General features: G+C 39.4%; 1 protein-coding gene across 4 annotated transcripts in view; it reads right to left on the reverse strand.

Moving 5' to 3' along the window:
• The window catches only part of DAAM1 (dishevelled associated activator of morphogenesis 1), a 183,223-nt gene that overhangs the window by 58,800 nt on the left and 97,317 nt on the right, over positions 1-27,106 (reverse strand). For all 4 annotated transcript variants that reach the window (XM_055289211.2, XM_055289210.2, XM_055289209.2 and 1 more), the window contains exon 3: positions 22,840-22,929. In XM_055289211.2, coding sequence (XP_055145186.1) covers positions 22,840-22,929 — 90 coding nt within the window. The remainder of the gene's footprint in view (positions 1-22,839; positions 22,930-27,106) is intronic.

The following is a 27,106-nucleotide window of genomic DNA, read 5'->3' on the forward strand; positions in this document are numbered from 1 at the left end:
TCCTATACTGTGCCTCGAAAAAACACTTTCTGTAAGCAGATCTTTCCAGACAGGTCTACACAGGTGGAATAAAAGAAATGTAATTTCCAAACTATTTTTTAAGTAGTCACAACAAGGGGGCAAAGTAACTATTGCTTACAGTGCCTTAAAAGCTGGCAGTAACTGATACCTCAACCAAGGCAGTTGTGTGAATTTCCTCTGGAGATTGAACAAGCCAGATGATGGGGACTAAGGCTAAAGCAGAGGCTTTGAAGTTAGACTGGGTTACACTCCCATAGTTTCACAACGTTTAGGAAATCTGATGAGTTTTTAGAAACAGGCCTTGGTTATACTTTAACATGTTAATAAAATAGCTGTAGTGGTAGTATAAATGCTAAACCCTTCTTTCCTCTTAAAAGGGAGTATTAAAATTAGCAAAACCCCACTCTTACCAATGTATTAAACAAGCCAAAACTCACAGTGATATTCAATGGTATTTGAACCTATAAAATGAAGCAGAAGGTGTCAGATCTCTCCATCCCCCAAAGTAGGGCAAATTTCCAAAACTAAAACCAAATCAAGTCCCATGACTGAGGTCCCACAAGAGCCTGTCTGTTGTAAGCTTAATATTTAACAGTTACAGAAGAGAGACCATTCTTGAAACTGAAGATTGGTACACAGAGAGAAGTCTTTACAGTTTGGAAATGTTTTAATAATGCAAATAGATTAACAGCACACGTAGATATTGTCATCACAATAAGGGGAAGAAGGCTTCATTTTTATTTCACATGACTCAGTGCTGAGAAGACCAAACAAGCTAAAGTATGTGAAAGTTTCTTGTAAATGTACTAACGTGATCCTCAGAGTTCTTAATTTGGGCAATGTATCTCCAGTTTCCCCTGTGCAATACTGGTCCCTGCATGCAGATGTGTGCTGCAGGAGCCATGTGAAACTCCCATCTCTGAACCAAAACTCTCTCTCCTCCTCCTTTGTGAGGCATTAAGAGTCTGTTGCTCTGTGGAAACATAGGCCAGAAGGAGATGAATGCAATTGTTCTCTGGCAGGAGGAGAGGGGGGATCTGAACATTAATTTTATTATTTCTCTAATCCAACTCTTCCCTTTTCCTTAGGAGGTTGATAGACATCTATAAGAGAATATTCATGGACAAGATTTCCTGCTGGATGGAATTCACCTTGACACTTCTTGCTCTCAGCCTGCACTGACTACTGTTTTAACTTCTGTTCTAGATTGTATACTTTACTCCATTATCCCAAATTCTGTGGATGGGAGAGCCCTTCGCTAGAAAAGAGAACTTGTACAGTACAAAGTGCCTTCAGGAACACTGACTTTTGCTTTTTTAAACATCCAACTCTTTTAAAAGATAAAGAAATATACAATCTTTCTAGTTTCACCTCATTTCCAAATAGCACATTTTTCATTCCAAATTTCTGGTCAGCGGCTAGTAAAAAATTCTAAGAGATCCTCTCCCATCCTCTTTAAATGTACAAGGACGCATTTATTTTTCTCAACATCACTTTGTTGAGAAGAAATTTTACATTGTTTCTTCGTTCTCCGTCTTACTGAGGTAGACATTCGCAGCTATATCTGGGACTTCACTATCACCTCTATTCACCTCGAAGATGACTGTGATACACTTCTCTCACCACCAACAGCATTTGAATCCTCAGTCTCTCACTAGCTACGTGACTCTTAAGTAACCTCTTTGTGACTCAGTTTTCGTTTCCTTACCTGTGAAATAGGTGCCTGCCTCCTCATAGCATCTTTGTGAGAACTTAAAAAGTTGATACAAATAAAGCAAGCTCTGGGAAGAGTATACACAAACCACGCTCAATAAATGCTAGCTCTGACAATAATGATACTGTTCCAGAGTCTCCAGTTATGTCCATTCAGTGTCCTTGTAACTGGGACTGTAAAAATTACAGCAACCAGTTTGGAAGTAAATTTTGGTAGTAATTGTTCACATTTAAAATCCAGATAGCCTTTGACCCTGTAAGTTTACTTTCAGGAATTTAGCCTATAATTACATGTTCACACTTGCACAGATATATAATCACGAAAATTTTTCACTACAGTACTGTTTGAATTAACAAACAATACAAAGGAGAATAAATATATATAGAGGGGCTAAGTGCAGTGGCTCACACCTGTAATCCTGGCACTTTGGGAGGCCAAGGTGGGAGGATCACTTGAGGCCAGGAGTTCAAGATCAGCCTGGGCAACATAGCCAGACCCCATCTCTCCAAAATAAATAAATAAATAAAACAATTAGCCAGGCTTGTTGACACATGCCTATAGCCCTAGCTACTCAGGAGGCTGAGGTGGGAGGATCGCTTGAGCCTAGAAGTTCACCAGCCAGGGTGACATAGCAAGATCCCATCCCACACACAATAAAGAAAAGACAAGCAAATATATTGTTGGGGAGACAATGCTTCAGAATATCATCTTTCCCATCTGTAGGGAAAAATATGTATACACTACACACAAACATTTCCAGAAATATAAATAAAACTTAACAATGGCTACCTCTGGATAGCAGAAGGGAAGGTTTTCTTTTTTTTAACTTATAAACTTCTATACCATGCAAATTTTTATTTTACCAAGAACATACACTATTTTTACAATTAAAATAGAAGTTAAGTTCTAAAGTATTATGTATTGTCAGGAAAAGAGCTTTGCTTTGTCTGACGTTTGAGGGGACATGGAATGCATCAAGACCCTTTGGCATCTGGAATGTCTCTGTCCTCCACTCCTGGGGCACCCCTCCACCTCCCACAGCAAATAATTTAAACCATTTCTCTCCTAATTGTCTTCTCTTACTGGATTTCTATTTTTAAAACTCACCATAACCTCAATATCAGCTGTTTATGCAGAGAGAGAATCTCTGATTTGGGACAAGATTTGTATACCCAAAGCATGTTAATTTTCAAAATTTCTATACTCATATATTTAGAAATTTGTGTGACAAACAATTTCTTGGTAGCAGCTGAAGTCTTCTGTTGATATAGGTGAGACTGAAAATGCAGTTAGAAAATTAAGTCTTTAAGGAAGAATAACTTCTTCTGAAGTTAGCACAGGACACTTTCTTAAAGCACAGGACACTTTCTTAATAGGATCATTTCCCAAATAATAATACATAAGTATGTCAGAGTTTTTTTGTTTTTTTTTTTTTTAGTTTAAGATGTTCTTAGTAAGGCCCAAAATAAGCTATGCAAAAGGTCAATCAATTGTAAAGTCATGCTCTGCGGTTGTTCGCTAGACCACAAATCACAGGCTGAAGCAACATTCATTTAGTCAGCTAAAGCCATAAATCTCTATGTGTGCTGTTACGAATCGAGGAGGTTCTTAGATAATATCTGTCAAGGAAGAAAGACACACTCTTTAACTGTCTAGACTGGCTGAAACTCTTCTAGCAATGTATAATAATACCATCATCTCAAATATAGTGGAGATATAGTAAGGCTTAACCAAACAAATGTCAACAGCAGAAGAATACTGTTTCAGTATGACACAATGTAAATTTTATTGTGATCATTTTCATTACAGGGGAAAGGCAAATAATTGCTAATAAAAACCTGCTCTCTTTGCAAAGAACCTGCTTTTAGAAATTTCAAGTGAACTGTAATCACATATAGAATGAAAAAATTCTATCCATTGTTAATAAGCAAAATAGTCACCTTGTTCATTAATTTGTCACTACTGGCCAGGCATGGTGGCTCACACCTGTAATCCCAGCACTTTGGAAGACTGAGGTGGGTGGATCACTTGAGGCCAGGAGTTCAATACCAGCCTGGTCAATATGGTGAAACCCCATCTCTACTAAAAATAAAAATAAAATAATAATAATAATAATAATAAAAAAGTTAGCCGGGCATGGCGGCGCATGCCTGTAATCCCAGCTACTCAGGAGGCTGAGGCATGAGAATCGCTCGAACCGGGAGGCGGAGGTTGCAGTGAACCGAGATCGCACCACTGCACTCCAGCCTGGGCCACAGAGCAAGACCCTGTCTCAAAAAAAAAAAAAAAAAGGAAAAAATTTGTCACTACTATTCTAAGTAACACCAGTCCAATCCCATACACTAATGAATACAACAAACATTAAATAAATTCACTCTACACCTAAAATTTATACAGAAACCTAGGCAGAAAAGGGCAGATAGGCCAAAATAGTTTATTCTGTTAGGTTATATCTCCATGATGTGTGGCATCTAAAAGAACTCTTATGTTAGAGAATAGGTGCCAAAATGAGACCAGGTCCAAGCAACAGAGAAAGAGGAGCAGAGAGGATGAAGATGTAAAAATATTTGTGGGCGGCCTTGCTAGTAATTTCTGCTAACTTCCCCCTCTGGCTCATAACAGTGTAAACAGCATCTTCTCAAAGATGGCTATGATAAAGTGTGGAACAATCTGAAACAACCAAGAGTCGCAAACTTTTCCTGTAAAGAGCCAGACAGGAAATATTTTAGGCTTTGCAGACCACACAGTCTGTTGTAGCTACTCAGCTCTGCTGTTGTGTAGTACGAAATTAGCCACAGAGAACACTTGAATGAATAGGCAATGCCACATTTCAAAAACACTTTATTTACTAAAACAAGTGACTGGCCAAATTAGCCCATGGGCCATAGTTTGTCAACCCCTGTGTGCTAGATTAAGCTTGGCTCTCAAGAGGGCTGGATTACATCAAAATCCTAACTTGGTCACCAACTATTTTTCATGCATCAAGCTGCCGCTATAAATTAAGATAAGCTCATAAAGTGTTTAGAATTTGCCCAGTAACCTGAACTTTTTCTAGAGAAGCAGTGACCTACCATGCCTGTGAAGTGTACCTTCTTGCCAAGCTCACTGCTCCCTGAATCTATATTTAATCCTACTTTTTGAAAATAGCATAGCATCATTAGGTCCTTTAAATCCTGATATTTGCCCCCAACTCTTTCCATCTGGCTCTTCCTTTCTGGGGGCAAAAAAGTAGTAGGAGATTTAAAACTTGGAGTTTGGAGATTGTTGCTTTCCTCATTCCCTCCAATACCTAACTTTAACCCCTGGTGGTGAGCAAAACTATATTCTATATCTGAAGCTTGCCAAAAGAAAGGCAATTGGTTTCAGAAAATAATTCCTGTGTTGTCACATTCCAAGATAGCCATGTGGTCCCTGGGACTGCCAATCCCGGTTACATTTTTTGGCTACTGCCACAATTATATATCAAGTACATCTGTTGCCAAAATCCGGTTGGGCCCACACAAAGAATGATTACAGAACAGTGGCTTCTTCATCTGCAAGGAAATCCAACACCTCCTCCTAAGTCTCAGAATGTCAGTCATTTTTCTGGAAAGACTGAATGATGACTTGCAATAACAGTGGCTTTCACATGTAGCAGGAGAAATTATGGAAGAAAGAGTAAACCTTCTCCATTTTTCCTAATGTTTTAATAAAACATGTGCATGTTTTTAACCAAAGCCATCATAGGATTATAAAACTGGTCTTTGACCCTAGAGACAACCTGGGCTGAGTTTCCTCTCACAGGGGTCCCTTATAAGGTTACCAGCAGGTGATCCATCATCTGCTCTTGAGAAGGCTTCCAGAGGTCCACAATCTTCTGGAACTAGCACTCTCATGAGCTGTTAAAAAATTCACCGGACATTGAATAGACAGATGTCTCCCTGTAACTTCAAGCACTTGTTGGCTTTAGTTTGGTCCCTGGGAACTGCATGGAATAAGTTTAATCTCTCCTATGAACAATGACCCAGCAAATATTTAAACAGTTTGAAGCAAGTGATTATATCCTCCCCAAATCTTCCCTTTTACAAGCCAGAAATTCTCTACTGGCCATATAACACAAGTTTATCTTCCTCAATTCAGAAACAAATCTCACATTTTCCATAAGCTCATCATACCCTCATGTCCATTAATTGCAGGGATAACTTTAACAAACATAACTAAGCTCCTATAAAAGGACTATTTTCACATATTTGTATTAGTCATTCACAGTTCTATACAGACTCTACTGAGAGGGAAGATTTCTGTCCAAAATGTCTCTCCAAGAAGAAACAGAACAAGCTCTTACTCTCCTGACAGTTCTCACAGATAACATTTATGACTTAGAATAGAAGATACGTCATATTAAGTGGAGGGAAACTTGTATAGTCCTTGCTTTATTAAGTATACATATTTTAACAAAGTTGGCCATAAACTAAATAGCAAAATGGGTTTTCTCATTATAAGACTGAGGATGCTTCACATCTAAAACATAAATCTAAGTTAACAAAATTGAAACTACATGAATAGGACCTTGACTTGCCAGCTGTCAAGAAATTTGGGGGGACATTTAAGTCCCTTTAGAGCATTGTTTTTTACACCTCCAGATGACTTCTGCTATCTCCGCTATTCTTCTGTATAACCATCCGTTCACATATCATAGGAATTTTTTCCATGTATGCATATGACACCTGATACCTCCTCTGACCCCCCAGGGCTCTGCTCCTTCCTTTTCTTTGGTTTATGCAGGTAGAAAGACTAGCTAAGCCAATACAAAATGCCACGTTTGCCCAGAGAAAGCCCCTTGCTACCGTATCACGTATTCAAAAATAAAATATACTTGAAGATTTCAGATCACTTAGAATCAGTTAGCTCCCTCTTTATCAATTCTCTAAGTTTAAAATTCTGTATTGGTAAAGAATAATTTTTTAAAAGCATGGCATGAATCCATGTCAAATATTTTTTACTAAGCTTGCCAATAAATGAGAGAACTAGGAAGATGTTACAACTGGTTCAAAGGAGAACCCAAAGAGTAGACTTATGATAAGCATCATGATGTTTGAAAGAGTTTACAAACAGATGCAAAACTGGCCAAGAGGGCAACAGTCAATTGTATCAGACTCAATTTGCATTTCATGGATAAGAACCATTGGAAGTGCTATCAGGTTTTTAAAAAAATAATTTACAGATTTGTGAAATAAGCTTAAGACAAAAGTAGAGATGACGCTTAAGAGTGCTATAGACAGGATATTTAGTCTATCTGATATTTACTCCATTTCACTATAACTGCGGCTTAGCAAAACAAAAGAGGCATGACTAGTACTTCCTGGTTGAAGAAAACACAATCTATAAAGGTATAATGCAGAGGCCACACTGCATGACTAACACTCTGCTCCAGGCTCCTCGCATCTAAATTACCTAAATGCCCAGGCTTGCCCAAAGCTCTTACTCAAGAACATCTACCCCATTCTGACCATTACACCACAATTCTGTGTATTTCTGTTGCCCTGCCTAGGCTGCATGGTATGGTTTCTATCTGTGCATCACTGAGTCTCAAACTTCAGACCGCTGAGCTCCTGACCATTCCATTCCACCTCCCTTGGAAGGGAGCACTTGGTCCTCTATCCCCCTCAGGAATTTGTTGGTTAAGTATTTAGGGTATTACTAAATCTTCCTGCACTATTGATTAAAAAAAAAAAAAAAGCTGTGAACTCAGTGAGGTTAGACCCTCCAGCCAGAAAAGATGCTATACTCAACTGCTGCTCCCTAACAGTTTGGTCTAGAGCTGGATGCCATGTTAGAGTAACACACAGTCTACTAAATCTCCCAAAGACACAGCAGCATTTTAAAATCTAAATACTTGTGTAGACAGCCAAACTCTGTGACAGCATTAATACTATACTGCTAAACATAAGGCTTCTCAAGGACAGGATAGGAGCAGAATTGTTTTCACTAAGCCCATATCTACAATGCTGAATGGAATCTAAAAAGGCATTTGCTTTCCTTCTCATTCCTTTACTCATCTAACAAATATTTATTGAATTCTATTATATAATGAGCTAAGCACTATTCTGGGTGTTGGAATACATGAATAAAAGAACAAAGTTCCCTGCTCTCCTTGTGAGTGATACCTGAGACAGATTTAGCAGTTCCTAGACTTATACATTTCTGAACTTTAGAGGTGAGAGGTTCTGAGAAGATTCCAAGTTTACTCCAACAATAGGTTCTAAGTCTTTGCAAGTATAGCTACAAAAAAGTATGCCTATTTAAATACTTCACTCTCTCTGGTCATCATGTTTAAAAAAAAAAAAAAAAAAAAAAAAACAGTCAAGTGTTCATTAACTCTCCTGCCTTTTAACTAAGCCCTGGTTTTTATCAATTGATCTTCTAACTTCAAAGTAAAGATACAGTGCAAGCATTCCTGAACTCCCCTGGGAAAAAATCCTTTGACACATTTCCTTGAGAGCACAAAATGTCACATTAATATTTTCCATATATCACAAACTTTATTTACACTGGTAAAAATCATCAGAGTTTCTGAATGGCCTGAATGAAATAGCACATAGCTATTATTTTTGTTCTCCCCAAAATCACACACCCAGAAAAGCAAGAAAAGAGTGCCACTTTACAGAGACATAGTCACTCTGTGGGGAAGAGCAGCAAAGAAAAGAGCAACAATATCACCACATTTCTGTAAGAGTTCAGGAGCCCTCTGCTCCAACACCCTCTTCTTTCCTGAACAAGCCTCAGCTAACTTTGCAAGGAGCTGGGGGGTGGTTAGAGGGGATGTGGGGGAATACATTTTATGTGCACCTGGTATATCTAAGAAAGCAGCCACAACACTTACCTAGAACTAAGAACTGGGATTTTACAGTCCACTTCCCAAACTATGAGGCACTTACTTTATTTATTTTAACAAGTCATTATTTTGGCAAAGCACTTCACAGCATGGCATATGACTGAAGCCTAAAATTCTCAATCAGTACAACTCCAACATCTGAAACCAATTTATATGACAACTCCCCCTCAGTTTCATGGCAAAGAAAAAGAAATATTCTCCAATTATTAGTTTCAGAAATGATACAACCCCACATTCCCCTGCAGGCAGGCACTGTGCCTATGACACAACAGTGTGCAATGACATAAAACAAATTATTCCTACATAGCTTGTTAAGAGCCAAGTCTTTGATCCACATGTCACCATGGAGTGCTACAGACCCAAGTACAATGTGGTCCAGTTGGTTTGTAAATTAACGTATTTGGAGACACATCGCTAAACCCTTATGTAGCGTGCAAATTCAATCAGTGGTGTCAATGGCCTTTGCCGCCTCACATCTTGCTACCACATTTGTAGCTACCAGACCCACCTTTCAGAATGTCATAAAGCAGGTTTTGATGTTCTGTAACCAGCCCTTGGGAAAACAATCAAAGTGTGTTTATGATTTGCAATATAATGTTTAACACAAGGCTATAACAAGAGAGGACCCTTTGGAAAAGAGTAATTAAGCTAAAAGGAGAATCGGGGTAACAGCAAGCACATAAAGGCATATTCGCATCCTCAGAGTGAGAAAAAAGTGCTAATGCAAGGTTAACTGTCCCTGAGGACAGTCAGAACTGTATTCCTAATTTTAGACCACCATAAACTCTATAATGTACTCCTGAATTAATGACATCATTTTTGGCAAAAGAAAGAAAAGCACTAGTTAGAAGATATCACTGTATCAGAAACATCTCAATATGGAGACATAGGGAAGTACCTCTCAGAAATTGAAAAAACAAAATGCTTTTCCTTATGTATGGGGACAGATAAAAGGATACTGCACAAGTCAGTGTTGCTCTGTACCACGCTGAAGAATAACAGAATTTAAGACACTGTAACTTAAGGGTGGTATTCTTTGGTAGACTCTACTGTAACCCATTTCTAGTGCCACAAGTTACCAGGTTCCTAAAGTGTTAAGGAATTTTGAGAATCCCAAATTATTAGTGGCACATTCTAACATACTAGAAGCTCAAAGCTTCTCCCTACCCTACAAAGAGGAGAAATTCTGAAATGCACCAAGAATGGAATGATTCAATAGTATTAGGTGTGCTGGAGCTATTAGTGAAAAAATATATATAGGAAAGACACAGGAAACGTGTTTTTTGTTCCTCTTTGATACATCTTCTGAAGGGGCCATTTCTTTCCATATTGATGTCTTTCATAATCCTATCTTCTGGAGTTGGCGTTGGTGAAGTCAGGCAGCCTTGGGGCAGTCTTTCTGTGAAAGTATGGGCCATACCATTTGGATAGTCAGCCAAGAACCAGAAAGAAGCTCAAAGGAAAGACAGCATGGAATATGCTACTTGAATCTGACTATAATCTAGTGGCAAGAGGAGCTTTCAAGGACAGGGATAGCAAATATTTCCCACGTAAGCCACATTCTCCATCATGTGTCATGGCAGATGCTGCTATTTATTTTATTTTATTTTATTTATTTTATTTTTGAGACATAGTTTCACTCTGTCACCTAGGCTGGAGTACAGTGGTGCAATTTTGGCTCACTGCAACCTCCGCCTCCTGGGTTCAAGCAATTCTCGTGCCTCAGCCTCTTGAGTAGCTGGGATTACAGGCACACGCCACCATGCCCAGCTAATTTTTGTATTTTTAGTAGAGATGGGGTTTTGCCATGTTGGGTCCCAGGCTGGTTTCAAACTCCTGACCTCAAATGATCCACCCACCTTGGCCCCCGAAAGTGCTGGGATTACAGGCGTTAGCCATCGCACCTGGCCCTATTTCTTTTTGAGATCATTCATAACCTCTGAATGCTTCCCAAAGTGCTCCAGGCATCTACCCCCAATTGTTCAGAGCTAGCAATCAAAATAAACCTTTATGCCAGTTTTGCTTGAGGTTATTAGTACTCCATTGCTAACCAGGGCAAGAAGCCACAGTTCTAAGGAATGCTGTAACAAAAGGTATGCATCAGTCTAGCAAGTCTACTGTGTTGTATGTCCCTCGGGGGACCACTGGGGTGGTGGTAACCAAAATGAATAGCTACTTATGGATTCTCAGACGTGAGATACACACCAGAGACTATTTACTCAGATTACTGAAACTATTCGCTCAGACTCTATAAAGAAACTCACTCTGAGTTTCACAGGACACTATAGGAGTCCATTTTCATGCCTAGTGAAATTCTGCATTTGCAGATTGAAGAATTTTGGAAATGAAATGGAGCTATGCCCTTGTTCCTTAACACACACAGGCAAGGGGTTCAAAGGGCCTCACAGTCACATTTAGAATCTTGGTTCCACCATAGCACTGTTGATAAACATTCTGTGACAACCATGGAGGGCTCAAAGATAGTCACAGACTCCTACCTCGGCAACTGACACACAGCCAAATTTGTCCTGCACCAGAGCTGTTAAAATGAACCTGCTTAAGAATAACTTAGAGGCTGGCTGGGCACGGTGGCTCATGCCTGTAATCCTAGCACTTTGGGAGGCCAAGGCTGGTGGATCACCTGAGGTCAGGAGTTCGAGACCAACCTGACCAACATGGTGAAACCCCATCTCTACTAAAAATACAAAAATTAGCCAGGCGTGGTGGTGGACACCTGTAATCCCACCTACTCGGGAGGCTGAGGCAGGAGAATTACATGAACCCAGAAGGTGGAGTTTCCAGTGAGCGGAGATTGTGCCATTGCACTCCAGTGTGGGTGACAGAGTAAGACTCCATCTCAAAAATAAAAAATAAAGAATAATTTGGGGGCCAAAGATTGCTGTTCTGTGGCAGTCGAGAACCACTGTCCTCCAGGACTGCCATTCAGAGCTTATGTTCCAAGTCTACTCCAGGCATTGGAGCCAAGACAGGAGCATTCTTTCCATGGTGCAGCACCAATGCAGGCATGAGTGACAAGCCCTGAGTGAATGCTGAGGGAGTTGCCTCTCTAACCCCCACTTGAGAGGGAAAAAGAGAGCTCCACAGGACACACTACCTTCATGCTCCCCATGATTCCCCATTAATTGGGTTGTCCAACCAATCTGTCTTACTTTTTCTCAGCTGTATATTGCTAACTTATTTTTGTTATTGTTGGATTACAAGTGAACACAAACACAAGGACATTCTCTTCTACTCTCTTCCAGCCCGGTGTTCCCCAGTTATAGGGAGTGCAAGACCTTCAGTAAAAGGGTGTTACTCACTAAAGAAATGCAAGTTTGGGTTAACTAAAGTGCTTGGATATTCCAGAATTGTTTCAAATTTTGGATTTTTTTCTTTCAGATTTTGGAATATTTGCAGTATACCTACCTGTTCATCTTTCCTAATCCAAAAATCTGAAAATCTAAAATCCAAAATGCTCCAATGAGCATTTCTTTTGAGAGTCATGTTGACTCTCTCTTTAAAGGTTTAGATTTTAAAGTTTCAGATATGGGATACTCAACATGTATTAGAAAGCACAAGGAGAGATGGTATCCACAAAGCACACACATTTTTCACTGCTTTTACAATTCTGTGAAGAACAAAGTATTTTCAGGCTAAGGAATCAACAAACCCCAAATCCATAAATTGACTTGTCTGTAGAAACGAGCTCAAAATTTAGGAATGGGGGATAGACAGCAAGTTAGACCTCTCAACTTCTGAATATCCAAAGGAATCAAGGAAGAGGAGAGAGTCTCAAAATTTTTATAAAGAAATGCTCGAAATAAAGTTGCTTTGGCTAGAGGAAGAAGGGGCCGATTGCGTGAGCCCCAGCAACAGTCCATCTGCTTGCTTGTGCAGATGTGCTGATTCTGCACCTGCACTTTAGTCACCAACCAGGGAAGTGGCAAATGCCTCAGAGGAACTTCCTGTGTTCAGTGATGGCAAATATCAGTCAAGAGCTTGCTAAAGATGGAAACACAATTTGCCTGGTCTGGAAATCAGGGTGCAAAGAGTTCTAGATGAAAGGAAGAGTGTACTGTACACAGAGCAAACCAAATAAATATTGAGCAAAATGTTCATTTGAACAATATGAACAATTCACTCAATATTTATTTGGTTTGCTCTGTGTAGGGTTCACTCATCTAGACCTCAATATACTTCTAATATTTTGTACTTTTGTATGGCTTTGTGTATTTGAATAGAATACTTTTCATTTTCTAAACCTTGAGTTTTTGTTTTTAATGAGCACTTTATATTACAGTAATTTTTACGTCAATTTGATTTGTGAGACATATGGGAAAAAACTGAAAAATTTTAATGACAGTTTCTTATACTGGAAACATTTCAACTTTCATAAAATGATTGATCAGAGCAATGAGATATTAGTTTCCTTCCCTCAGACAGTATCAACTCTTCACATGGTTGACAACTAATTCACTGCAGGTATAAGTTATTATAACCACTTTGAAGAGCAATTAAAGGTGAAAATGTTCATATCAAACAACTCAATAACTACATGTCTAGGTGTCTATTCTAGATAAACTCTTGAACATAGGCACAAACATGTTCATCACAATATTTTTTAAATAGTAAGAAAAACTGAAAATAAGTATGGTCTAATGGGGATAAAAATAATTAAACTGTGGCATGTTCATAAAATGGAATACTATACACCAGTTAAAATGGAGAAACAGTATATATTGTTTAGAAATAAATGCGCATGGAGTTAGGCTATAAATATATGGGTAAGTAAAAGACAGAAACACAAACCACCTTCAGAAGAGCAGTCACCTTTGGGCTTCAACTATATTTATGTTTTATTTCTTTTTTAAAAAAAATATGAGGTGAATATGGTAAAATGTTATTAGCATTTGTTAAATATGGGTATTTATTATATTCTGTACTTTTTTGTATATTTAACGTTTTCACAATAAAAATTAATCAAATAGAAAGCAATAGTTTATCTCACGACTTGAGAGGAAAGTTATCAGAGGTTAGATCTTTCTTTTAGAAATTTTGAGTGTCAACTGATTGGAACCTAGAATGATTGCTCTGGTAATTAGGTTTAAGACTTCTAATAATACCATTATCTGCAAATGTGCTGAAATGTTATTTTATTATCTTTGCATCACTGAAGTTTTGTTTTGTTCACTTCAGAAATAACACAGCTAGAATGCTCTATTGAATTACAATGCTGCAACTTTGAGCAAATTTTGTGGCTTAACGGCATTTGTAAATCTGGCTCACTCCAACCTAATAACTTACTTATTTGTAAAAATTGGCTTACTTAATGAATTCTCTTTGTGTCGGTCCTATAAAGGGATTTTCCCCCATTGCAAACAACAGCAGCAGTAATGTTTTCATCAAAAAATACTCTCACTTCAAAACTTAAGATATTCATCAACCACCTACCTACCTTTTCTAGGCAGCAGAGTAGGAATTTAATTTTTATTTAAAAAGTAGCTAAACTCACACATACCCACTTTCCAGACTTGACTTCAGTTGGTATTGACAACTGCTTGCCAAGCAAACCCACTCGTGTGAGCTCCTCCATGGGCTACACCTGGTCAGTAGCATGCTGAAGCACTGTGGAGGGCACGTAGCTAAGAGGAAAAAAAGTGTGGTGCAGGCTGACTTTCTCTGAACCGGAGACTTCCCAGATATAAATTAAGGGTGTTCCTTAATTCTGGAAATCAGGTCCAGGGTCCCACCCAGAAGCCAACGGACTGCATTTTGTTCACCACTGCCCTAGACCTTTTGCCAAATGAGTCCTCCTTTTACCAGCTTCTGGTGCTGAGCATAGTGACTTTCTCAGTCTCTTCCCTTATCTGTAATAGAACCTCCTAACTTACTATTTCTGCCTCTGAAATATCCTGCAGTTCAACACTTTTGAAATTATCACTATTATTCTGAGAAAACCAGACATCAACATCACTCAAGAAAATGGAGATTAATCCCAGGCCAGCATACGGGTGAACAAGCAGAAACTCAGTTCATACTATTGTAAGCATAGTCATCATTGTTCCCATTGAGTATGACAACAGCTAATGTTACCATATGCCTCCAAGCTCTCCGGTAAGTACTAAACCATATTATTACATTTAATTTTCACTACAACCCCATAAAGTTAATCTCATTTTACAGAGGAGCGAGAAACTAGAAAGGTTAACATGCCCCAGGTCATACAACTAGTAAATGGTATCCTCCCTTCTAAGATTACCTTTTAGATGGCTTTTAACTATGCAAAGTATTTATTTGGCTTCTATTTACCTTAGAAAAAACTGTATTACACATACATCATACTATAGTTTGGAACAATTATGAGGGACAAACGTAATTCAGGAAAGCTACATGCAGATACCTAGATTGAAAGGCTTTTGGAGAAGATCCATCCCTAAGGAGGACTCTACAGAACCAGAATGTTACACCCCAACAGATGGCTCCAAGAGTTTGTCCACAATATTGCAGATTTATTCAATTCTCCAAGCACCAAAGAGAAAAGACAGCTAATGTTTTGGTTCAACCTATGAGTACATTCACTTACTGCTGCCTCGTTAAGGAGAATGGGCATCTACTGAGAAGCGACATTTATGAAAATGCATACTGTGAGCACAAGACCATTCTGGATACACAAGGCAGGGGTGGTTGTAGGGACACAGCTGGAATGACCCAAGTGGTAAAGCTGACAGGAAAACAAAAATAATACCCAACACTGATATCATTAAACAAAGGAATTAGAGGAAGAGGAGGCAAATAAATATTCAAAAACCAACTGCCTTTTGTTAGACTATAACCTAACATTGATTTGACTGTCAGAGGCAGAGGATCTTTGAATGAACAGTATTTCACACTTCAAATCTAAAATTTGGTGTTCATTTTAATAGTGCTGACTTTTGCAATAGAAAGGAAATGGATCACTAGCTTTGAGATTATAGCACTTAGGAATGCAAGGACAATGAGAAACATGCCCTCAGTGGGTTTCTGGGCAGAAAATCGAGGGCATCTCATCAGGGCCATATCACTATGTTTTCAGAGTCATTGCCTAAACAGGTAAACGGTGCTAAAAAAAACTGGGTGGTTTATGGATTAATCTTTGTTTTACTCCCTCTGGGGAAGAGTAAAAAGTGAGAGACAATGAGAAAGAGAGATTGAGCTGGACAAAGAAAAAATATGCCAACATTGTCTTGACAACACAAGCACTGGCTGCATTTTAAATATTTATTTTTTCCTCCTAATTTTAATGGAAATATGTGGTGGCTTTGTAAGGTTCAAGTTGGTTAAGCTGAACCACATCCGTTGAGACAGAGAGAAACAGACCATGTCCCAGTAGTCCCGCTTCTCTGGCTAAAACCTAATATAAAATACACTGCATGAATTTTTAAACAGAGCAATTTTATTTTTTGCAACCAGAAAAAACTATTTTAACGTAAGAGGGAGAATAACGTGCTTCATAAAATTTGGAATCACCCACAATCCAACCTCACAAGTATTTTTCTGTCCACCTACCTCTTTATATACACTTTGGCAGACATTTGATTATACTAATTACAAAGTTTTACACAGTAGTTCCCCCTTATCTATGGGGGATACATTCTAAGACCCCCAGTAGATGCCCGAAACTTCAGATTGGATAGTGCTGAACCCTATATACACTGTTTTTTCCATACATACATACCTATGATAAAATTTAATTTATAAATTAGGCACAGTAAGAGATTATCAACAACAATAATAATAGAGAACAATAATGACAATAGACTTTAATACAAGTTATGTGAGTATGGTCTCTCTCTTTGTCAAAATATCTTATTGTCCTGTAATCACCTATTTTTGGACCTCAGTGGACTGCAGATAAGTGAAACCATGGAAAGCAAAACCATGGAGGGAGGGGAGGAGGCTACTGTATCTTTTTAAAAATCTTGCCATTACATACTGAGCAGATTCCCATGTCATTAAAATTTCTTTAGAAACATGACTTTTCACTGGCTGCAAGATGCTCTGCTGTCTGCACGCACAGTATGACTATGGCTATAGGGTAGCTATCCTCCTCTAAGTTGTTTACAGTCATTGGCTTTTAGAGACAACATTGCCAAAAACATTCTCGCACATAATTCCTCTTCTGCATCTCTTATCACTTTCTAGAACAGGAATGTTCCAAGCTCTGGACACACGTTACCAAATGGCTTTGGTAAACATCTGCAGGTCAATGTTCAAAATGTTGGTCAACCGGTATAACAAGGGCATCCATGAATAAGAACCAGTGATGCAATGTGGGAATAGGGCAGCAAAGTTCCTGGCTGTGCCATGCCAGGAGTTAGCCCTTCAGTTCTAGAATCATGGGGGAAGAATGGTGGGCCCTTGGGAGAAGGGCCAGATTGGCAGGGTGGTTTTTACTGGGAGGGCTTGGGGCAGCTCCTGTTGACCAACTGGAATTTGGTAATATTTTGACCAGTAATACAGTTTCACTGCAGCATATCCACTGAAAATCAGCCAGTGTTGGAGTTTCCATCTTACTCTCTCTTTCTCAGACTAAACAAGCCTCAATTATTTTAGTCTTCCCCTGCACTGACTTCATTGTTCAAAAGTTCAAGCCTTTTACAGATTTCCTAACAGGCTCTACAAATTGTGTTTAGTAAAGATTAGATTTGGTCCATAGTCCAAACTTGACCTTTTAAGCAATGGCAAAAGGGACAGAAACAAAATAGAAATCAAAGAGGAAAGTGTACAGTGCATGTGAACACAGCTCAAATGTTGAAAAAGGAGCCAGTTTCTAGACCACGGGATCAAAGCACAACATCAACTCTCACTGCTGTAACCAATGGTGGGTCAAAGTGGTAAAAGAATGGTTGTCTCAGTCAAACACACACACCCCTAGAGGTTGGCTTCTCCTTCCTCTGTGCCCCAGAGCCTGTCTGCTTACCCTTTTATGGAGTTTATGACAACATTTGATTACTATTTGATTCTATCTGCTTCTCCTACCAGGACCATCCACTCCAAGAAATTTGGCTTATTTTTTTAATCATCCTCAGAATCTAACCAAGAGTCTAGATTCTCTGTCTAGTTTTCTCTGCCCCAGAGAAGATATTCAATACACATAAAACAAATCACACACTAACTTGCCTTGCCCTTCACCAACTGCATTGCTTTGGTGAGTGAAACACCAGATACTCCAAGCTTGTTATTTCTTACTGTTTCAATCTGGGCTTATACACAAATCCTCATCTCTCAATGCCAGGGACTATGTAGATAAGACAGATAATTTCAGAGCCTGCAGAGTCTAGAAAGCTGGTTGTCCTGCAGCTACTGTGCTTCCCTTATATAGTCTTTAGAGAGGTAGGGAGGAAAGGCAGACAAATTTCTTTCTAATCATTGCTACTTCTGACACTTTCTGTAAGCTCTTATCACATAAGAGCACAAATGCCAGTTTGAACCCATCACTGGAGTTGAAAACTCAATTGCAGAAGACTAAACCAGGTACTTCTGAAGAAGTCTAGTAATACTGTCACTGAAGTCTAGTTTTTTCACTTTTACTGGTTCCCTCTCCCAAATCTTAACACCTAGCAAAGTGGACACCTGGAAATCCAATGCTCACTCTACTGTATATTTAATCAACCACAGTAAAAGAAAGAAGAGGACATCTAACTTCTCTTCCCTCTCACATCTTCAGGCCCAGTGCTCAGCCACTGCTTCCCTTCCCAGTTTACCCCTTTTCTCATAAAGATATTGGGAAGAACTAGAAGACTGATGTCTCATCTTGTCTCCTCGTTTTCCAGCTACTTTGTGTAGAAAATGGATGGTTTCTTTTGACTTTAATTCCACTACTTTAACATGTGTTTCTTTAAATCTGTGTAAATCTGTGTTTTGATCAAGCTACTGCCTCTCTAGCACTGGAAACACAGGAGGGCTTCAGCTCTCCAGGAACTGAAAGAACTGCATCCCAATGGCCACACACAATACAACTTTAATCTTTTTGTACGTGTGGTGAACGAATTTCTTTTTGTGGGGAAGAGTCAGGAATTGATCCAATCAGGGTATACAAACCAAATTAAGGAATAAATGAAAAGTACTAGCTGAACTTTCAGCCACTTTCCCTAGATGTCTTCAGCATGTACCTAGCACCAGATCAACAGTTTGCAGAAATCATGATAGCTGAGCTGCAGCCAGGACAGGCAAGATTACTGAATGATTTAATTAAGTTAGAATCAAACACACACTCGGCAGCAGAGTAAAAATTCACCTTCCCCAAAGTAGACCTCAAAACATACAGAAATGTAATATGGACAATCTAATACCATTTACTTAAGCTTTGGCTTTAGAGATCAGAAACAAAGCAGGAAAAATTAGGCACAATCATCAAATCCTGATCTTTGCCTCAAATATCTGCTGTCATCACAGCTAGCAGTGTCTATATTCCCATTTACTTACTTGGCAAACTCTGAAGCCCAAGAAGGGGTACAAGTATTTTTCTGGATACTAATAAGGACTGGTTAAGTGATACAACTTGTACATTTGCTTCTGAGCAGAACAGCAATTAAAGATGATTTCTTCCTGTGCTGATAAGATTGCTGTCAGCATAATACATGTATACACCCACTTTATTTTCTCCTCTCTGAAGACTTACTCCTTACTGTTCCCAGGATTTAAAAATCATGTTAACAATAAGCAAATACAGAGTGGCCAGATGCCTTTTTGTGGTCAGATGGTTCATTGTTTAAAAAGCTTCAGTTTAAAATCCAAAAGATTGTTAACAGATGCAGTTTCTGGCTAGAGACTGGGAAAAACCTCATTTAAACAAAAGAGTATGTTGTGATTGGAACTAAAAAGGGAATTACCTTTAAAGATAAGAACCACAAACATTTCCTATTTGAAAATACCCCATCACAACTAACAAACCCTTTTTAGACCTTTCATGAAAGTTTACAAAAAAAAAAATGACAGTGGATTGCTGTCTATGACAAAGCAAGGATGACCAACCAGTCTGGTAAGTTTTAGATCTGTTTGGACTTTCAACAAGGCCTCAACATCCATCTCTTATGCTCCCCCGAGATTACTCAATTAGACAAAATTCCAATTAACTTCTTTTGAATCATTTTAGTCTAAGAAATATTTTCTGCTTTGATTTTGGCTCTGGAAATAGGTTTTCAACCAGAGACATAGATAGAGAAGTTTCATAAATGAACACTGAGCTTGATAAGCAGATAGCTGCTGCCGGGACTCAAGTCGCTGTTGGACAGGGAAACAGACACTGGGCTGAGCCAAGCTTGGCCCTGTCTTTAGGTCCCAGGCTCACTGGCCTTCACAACTTCTGTTCATTTTTACATGGAAAGTCTGCTTTTCACCAATTCACGCCATCTGTTTCGGTTGGCTTCAGTGGCCCCTTACTCTATGACTTTACTATGTGTGAGAATGTCTGTAATGCCCTGTGTTCTAATCTTGAAAGACGGGAAATGTGACAGAGCCCTGGGAGTGTAGCTTTCCTCCAGCCTGAGAAATGGATGTGGCTTGGCTTGCTGGTGATAAGCCTGATTTGAAAAGGCTAAGCAAGAGATGTTCCAAGGAAAATAACCTGTTCTTAATATTAAGGATGGCCACTACAGGGCTCTATTCTGAGAATGGGCAACCTGTCCTTCAAGAAATTACATTCTCTGAAGAGAGGTAAACATAATATCCTCCTGCTGGTTCAGTTTTCGTGTTCTCATATTCATTGTGTATTTCCCAATTTATTGCAGTGCCCAAAAAGTTCAGTTTCAGACCAAAGGCACAGTAGAGTTTTAACAGTGTTAGAAGCTCAAATTAAAATCTTTGGTGAAGCAATGCTACCACCCATTTTAAAGTGAGGCAAATCTAGAACCCATGGGATTCCCTAAAGAGTCAAAATGGCTTTCCCACTGATTGCTAAGTCATATAAGGAAGCCAAGCTGTTGGAATGAAGCTAGTAGGAGAAGTGCATTCTCAAAGGTCTGTGCAATCCAGCCAGGTACTAATAAGAAAGGCCCAGCCGTCAAAAAGTGGGATTCTGAAGCCAGTGACCACATCCATATCCATCCTCCTATAAGAAGCAAATCCCCCATCATGCACACTTGAGATGAGGTTTTCAAGGGGATTTGATAGGTGTGGAAATTGAAAAATGAGCAGCAGCTGCAAGCCCGAGGTCATTACTATTCTCCAGGGTTTGCCTTTTCTAATCTAAGGGGCAGTAGTTTCCATGATTAACTTGCTATTGCTGTCAAGGGTGTAATAAAATCTGGGAAAGAAGAAAACTTTCCCCTCAGTAAGCTGCTCCTATTTTCCTGCCCTTTTCTTTCCTCTAGTGAACATTCTCAATCCCTCCTTTGTATTGTTTCCTTATTTTCAGAAAGAATCTACACTAGAATGAGCCAAAATAGACAATGTCCTCTGTGTGTACCCGCAACTAGAGGATTTCTCTTTCTCGGTTCTAGCAGCAGATTTTTAAGATGGCAGTGCGAAAAGTTTCCTTGTTTCCAAAGGCTATATAATACCAGTTTCAGAACTGAGCACATTTTATTCCATTTTAAAATTCTTTCTCAGTGTATTATATTTGTTTCTTGAGCCATGACAATCAGTTCAATAAAAAAGAGGTTTTCTAGTTGGTTCAATGTATACAAAGAGAAACGGCAGAAGAGGAGAGGAAGACATTTATTTCACAATGACATTTTACTGGTTACTACTGGATTAAGAACTCTTAAGGCTTTAGTTTGGAAATAATCTGACAGAGGCTCAGAGATCATACTGAGGGGTTAAGGCTGACCACATTTCTCAGAAAAGGCCACCAGAACCGAATCTGACACATAGTTCTACCAATTACAATTGCCCAGCTGGAAAATTAATGTGCTTTAAATTTTTTGACAGTATTCAGTGTAACACTAATGACAATGCAGTGATTCCGTCATCATGCATTTATTTCAAAGTATCAGATGCTGGAGTTACAAAGATGGATAAGATATGGTGCCTCTTCATCAGAGGCATAAAGTCAGGTGGAGAGCCACTCACATAGGCTCACTGCTAGAGAGAGTCCCTTTACTGAGTAATGTAAGATGCTCCCAGGAGAGTGGCACAGGGCAATTACACAAGATAGCAAAGGGGGGCAGATGTGCTGAGAGATGCCACATGGGCAAATGGAGGTCCCAAGCTGCATATTGGTTTCACCTAGTAAAAGGCTTCCCTGACAGTGGTGTCTTGAAAAAATATTGGATTATTGTATAGTTTGTTCCTGTTTCCCTGGGTTGGGAGCAAGTCATCAAAGTGTCCACTAACTGATGGAGAGCTAAGTGCTATCCTTGACCTTCCCACTACCCCATCCTGGTTTAAATCTCTGTTGGAACAGAAGGGAAAGTGGCAAAAGGTGGCCATGAACAGAATTAGTCCCAAAAATGTGTGTAGGAATATCCTCAGAATCTGCTACAGGGTTTAAAAGATGGCACAGTGCACTCTGTTTCAGGAGATACAGTCACCATGGAGTGATGCCTGGTGCCACAGATACTAGGCAATAAGAAGAGCTTTGGTGTTTCACTGTCCCCTATATCCATTCTCCCCATCTCTTGAGGTAATAGAACCCCTAGATCTTAAATGGGAAGTGACTGCCCAGAATAAAGACTTTAGTCCTTTCAGTGGATGTGGCCATGCAACCAGCAGTGGGATATGAGAGAGAGTCAGCCATATAACTCCAGGAATGTGTCCCTCAAAGTGGGAGTGGAGGAGCCTGTGCTTCCTTTCCTTTCTTCCATTGTTGGTTTGGAACATGAAGGGGCTGGAGAGTTACCTTGGTGCATGGGATGGGGCTACACCAGAGAGATGAAGAAATGGAAAGTTGTTAGAAGGTGGTCGTAGAGGGCTGTGACCCCATACCTGGCTCTAGACCACCTGTATACAGACTGCTGTGTAAAGAGCAGGGTTGGGGGGAATTTGTCTTGTGTAAGCAAACGTTATTTTGGGTCTCAGTTACACATGATTATGAATGATGGTTACAGGTGGAAAAGAGCCCAATGAAGTACTGACAAAAACAACATCCAGAGAATTGACACTGGCTACATGTAGCACCACAGCCACAACATAACATATTCAATCTGGTTTTCACATTACAAAGAGCTGTCCAATTCTAGTGGTGAAATGAAAGAGCAAATGGAATCAATGATTATTTTCCAGTTAACCATAATCACAATGAAAATCTTACCTTTTTCTTGCTACAGTATATTTGCCATTTTTTCTCAGCTGGAAGTGCAAACATGGCTTCTCTGTGTTTGTCTGTGAGGTCCAGTTCATCCTGAGAAGACAGAAAATAATTAGTGTTTCATAGGATAAACATTATTCCTGTAGGGAACGTTATCAGTATCATCAAGGAAGAAAAAAACAAAAACACCAACACATATTTAAATGAACTTGAAAAAGATCAAGAAGCTAAGTTAGGTATGTTTTTCCATCACGAAGAAAGCATGTCTCTGGCAGGGGGCTAGGCATGAGGCACAGCAAGAGGGATGAGGCACAGCCCTACAGTCACAAAGGTCGGGAAGAGTGGACCAAGCACGGGCAGAATTATCCTGAGCTACTGTCTACTGCTGAGTATGGTCCATTGAGCAGCAAAAGCTGTCAAACTTCAGGAGTTTAGAAATATTGGTCATGTTAAAGATGAGGATTTGCTGGGGATGGCTTCACAAACACTAACAGGCTGGGCCCTGAGAAGGACTTGGACATGAGGAGGGGAGAAACAGACAAAGGCTGAGTGTGGTGACAGACAGTGTGTATGTGGGACAATGGTCAGCTTAAAGGAAGCACTGGGTTTCTGCAAAGGATCATCAGTTTAAAGGTTGGAGAGGTAGGGAGTGAACAGCGGAAAGCTTTAAATGCCAGAGTAAGGAGGTTATTTTCTTGAATGAATTGAGGCAATGAAGTTTTGGGCAAGGCAGTGACTCTCTCATTGCATAAACACTAACTGATATTTACTCAGTACATTATGTGCAGGCATGTTCTCATTTACTGTAGTTCTCACAACAACCCCAAGTGGTCTACTCATTACTACATCCACACTGATACAGCTTGCAAAAATTTAGGCTGAAGATTGGCCACATCAGCTATTCAAGACTGCACACCTAGCAAATAGTGGAGTCGTGTTTTAAGCTTAGAACTGTTGAACTCCAGAGTCCAGATGTTTAGCCTTTCAGATCAGTGTTTGGAAACGTTAACTTTATAGTGGCATACTGCTTAGACTGAACCCTAAAGGAAGGTAATTTATAAATGTTAATAACTAATGGATAACAATAACAGAATCATGAATATAAAGAGCTTAGAAAAAAGTTATTGGTGTTTAACAAGAACTTAATTCACAGTCTTTTATTTTTTTTCTACTTTTACTTTAGGTTCAGGGGTACATGTGCAGGTTTGTTACATAGGTAACTTGCATGTCACTGAGGCTCTGTGTACAAATGATCCCATCACCAAGGTAGTGAGCACAGTACCTGAAAGGTAGCATTCCTGCCAACACCCCCACCACCTTCCCTGTTCAAGTCCCTAGGTTCTATTTTTCCCATCTTTGTGTCCACGTGTCTTCAAAGTTTAGCTCTTACTTATAAGTGAGAACATGTGATATTTCGTTTTCTGTTCCTGGGCTGGTTCACTAAGGATGCTGGCCTCCAGTGGCATACGTGTTGCTGCAAGGGACATGATCTTGTTCCTTTTATGATTGCATAGCATTCCATTATATATATCACATTTTCTTGATCCAGTCCACTGTTGATGAACATCTTGGTTAATTCCATGTCTTTGCTATTGTGAATAGTGCTGCAATGAACATACAAGTGCGTATGTCTTTTTGGGAGAACAATTTATTTTGCTTTGTATATATACCCAATAGTGGGATTGTTGGGTCAAATGCTAGTTCTATTTTAAATTCTTTGAGAAATCTTCACACGGCTTTTCACAGTAGCTGAACTAATTTGCATTCTTACCAACAGTGTATAACTGATCCCTCTTCTCTGTAACCTCACTAGCATCTGTTGTTCTTTGACTTTTAAATAATAGCCATTCTGATGGTATAACATCTCATTGTGGTTTTGATTTGCATTTCTCTAATAATTAGTAATTGATATGATTGGGCTCTGCAACCCCACCCAAATCTCATGTCGAACTGTAATCCCCATGTGTCAGGGGAGGGGCCTGGTGGGAAGTTATTGATTATGGGGGTGGATTCCCCCTCACTGTTTTTGTGATGAGTGAGTTCCTATTAGATCTGATGGTTTAAAAGTGTGTGGTTGGGCCGGGTGTGGTGGCTCATGCCTGTAATCCCAGAATTTTAGGAGGCCGAGGCGGGCAGATCAGGACGTCAGGAGATCAAGACCAGCCTGGACAACATGGTGAAACTCTGTCTCTACTAAAAATACAAAAGATTAGCCGGGTGTGGTGGCACACTCCTGTAGTCCCAGCTACTCAGGAGGCTGAGGGAGGAGAATCGCTTGAACCTGGAAGGTGGAGGTTGCAGTGAGCTGAGATCGTGCCACTGCACTCCAGCCTGGGTGACAGAGCGAGGCTCCATCTCAAAAACAAAAACAAAACAAAACAAAACAAACAAACAAAACAACAGTGTGTGGTACTGCCCCCTTTGCTCTCTCTCTCTCTCTCCTATCATAGGAAAATGTGCTTGCTTCCCCTTCTGCCATGATTGTAAGTTCCCTGAGGCCTCCCAGTCATGCTTCCTGTTAAGCCTGCAGAACTGTGAGTCAATTAAACCTCTTTTCTTAGTAAATTGCCCAGTCTCAGGTAGTTCTTTGCAGTGGTATGAAAACAGAGCAGTACAGTGATTAGCATTTTTTCATATTGGTTGCATGCATGCCTTCTTTTCAGAAGTGTCTCTTAATGTCTTTTGCCCATTTTTTCATTGGGTTGTTTTTTGCTTGTTGATTTCTTGTAGATTCTAGATATTACAACTTTGTCAGATGCATACTTTGCAAATATTTTCTCTGATTCTGTAGGGTGTCTATTTACTCTCTTGACAGTTTCTTTTGCTGTGGAGAAACTGTTTAATCAGGTCCCACTTGTCAATTTTTGTTTTTGTTCCCATTTCTTTTAGAGACTTAGTCAGAAATTCTTTGCTAAAGCTGATGTGCAGAATGGTATTTCCTAGGTTTTCCTCTAGGGTTTTCATTGTTTTAGGTCTTACAGTTAAGTCTTCAATCTATCTTGAGTTAATTTTTGCTTATGTGAAAGAAAGGGGTCCAGTTTCAATCTTCTGCCTATGGCTAGCCAGTTATCCTACCACCATTTATTGAATAGGATGTCCTTTCTCTACTGTTTGTTATTGTCAACTTTGTTAGAGATCAGGTGGTTGTAGGTGTGTGGCTTCATTTCTGGGTTCTCCATGCTGTTCCATTGGTTTATGTGTCTGTTTTTGTACCAGGACCATGATGTTTTGGTTTTTGTAGCCTTGCTGTATAGTTTGAAGTTGGTTGGTGTGATGCCTCTGGCTTTGTTCTTTTTGCTTAGGATTGCTTTGATGGTCCATGCTCCTTTCTGGTTCTATATGAATTTTAGGTTACTTTTTTCTAATTCTGTGAAAAATGACATTGGCAGTTTGACAGGAATAGCATTGACTCTGTAAATTGCTTTGGGCAGTATGGTCATTTTAACAATATTGATTCTTCCTATCCATGAGCAGGGAATGTTTTTCCATTTGTTTATGTTGGCTCTGATTTCTTTCTGCAGTGTAATTCTCATTGTAGAGATCTTTCACTTCCTTGATAAGCATATTCCTAGGTATTTTATTCTTTTTGAAGCTATTGTAAGTGGAATTTTGTTCTTTATGTAGGTCTGAACTCGAATGTTATTGGTGTATAAAATGCTACTGATTTTTTCACATTGGTTTTGCATCCTGTAACTGTACTAAAGTTGTTTATCAGTTCTAGAAACCTTCTGGCAGAGTCTATGGGGTTTTCTAGGTATAGAAACACATCATAAAGAGACACAGTTTGACTTCCTCTCTTATTTTGATGCCTTTTATTTCTTTCTCTTGCTTATTTGCCCTGGCTAGCAATTCCAGTACCATGTTGCATAGAAGTGGTGAGAATGGGCATTCTTGTCTTATTCCAGTTCTCAAAGGGAAGGCTTCCAGCTTTTGTCCATTCAGTATGATGCTGGCTGTGGGTTTGTCATAGATGGCTCTTGCTATTTTGAGGTATGTTCCTTTGATGCCTAATTTGTTGAGGATTTTTTTTAACATGACGGGATGCTGAATTTTATCAAAGGCCTCTTCTGCATCTATAGAGATGATCATAAGGTTTTTATTATTCTGTTTATGTGGTGAATCACATTTATTGATTGGCATATGTTAAACCAACTTTGCATATCAGAAATAAAGCCTACTTGATTGTGGTGAATTAACTTTTTGATGTGCTGCTGGATTTGGTTAGCTAGTACTTTGCTGAGGATTCTTGCATCTGTCTTCATCAGAGATA

Source organism: Symphalangus syndactylus, chromosome 8, assembly GCF_028878055.3.
Source record: "Symphalangus syndactylus isolate Jambi chromosome 8, NHGRI_mSymSyn1-v2.1_pri, whole genome shotgun sequence".
In the NCBI taxonomy this organism is placed as follows: Eukaryota; Metazoa; Chordata; class Mammalia; order Primates; family Hylobatidae; genus Symphalangus; species Symphalangus syndactylus.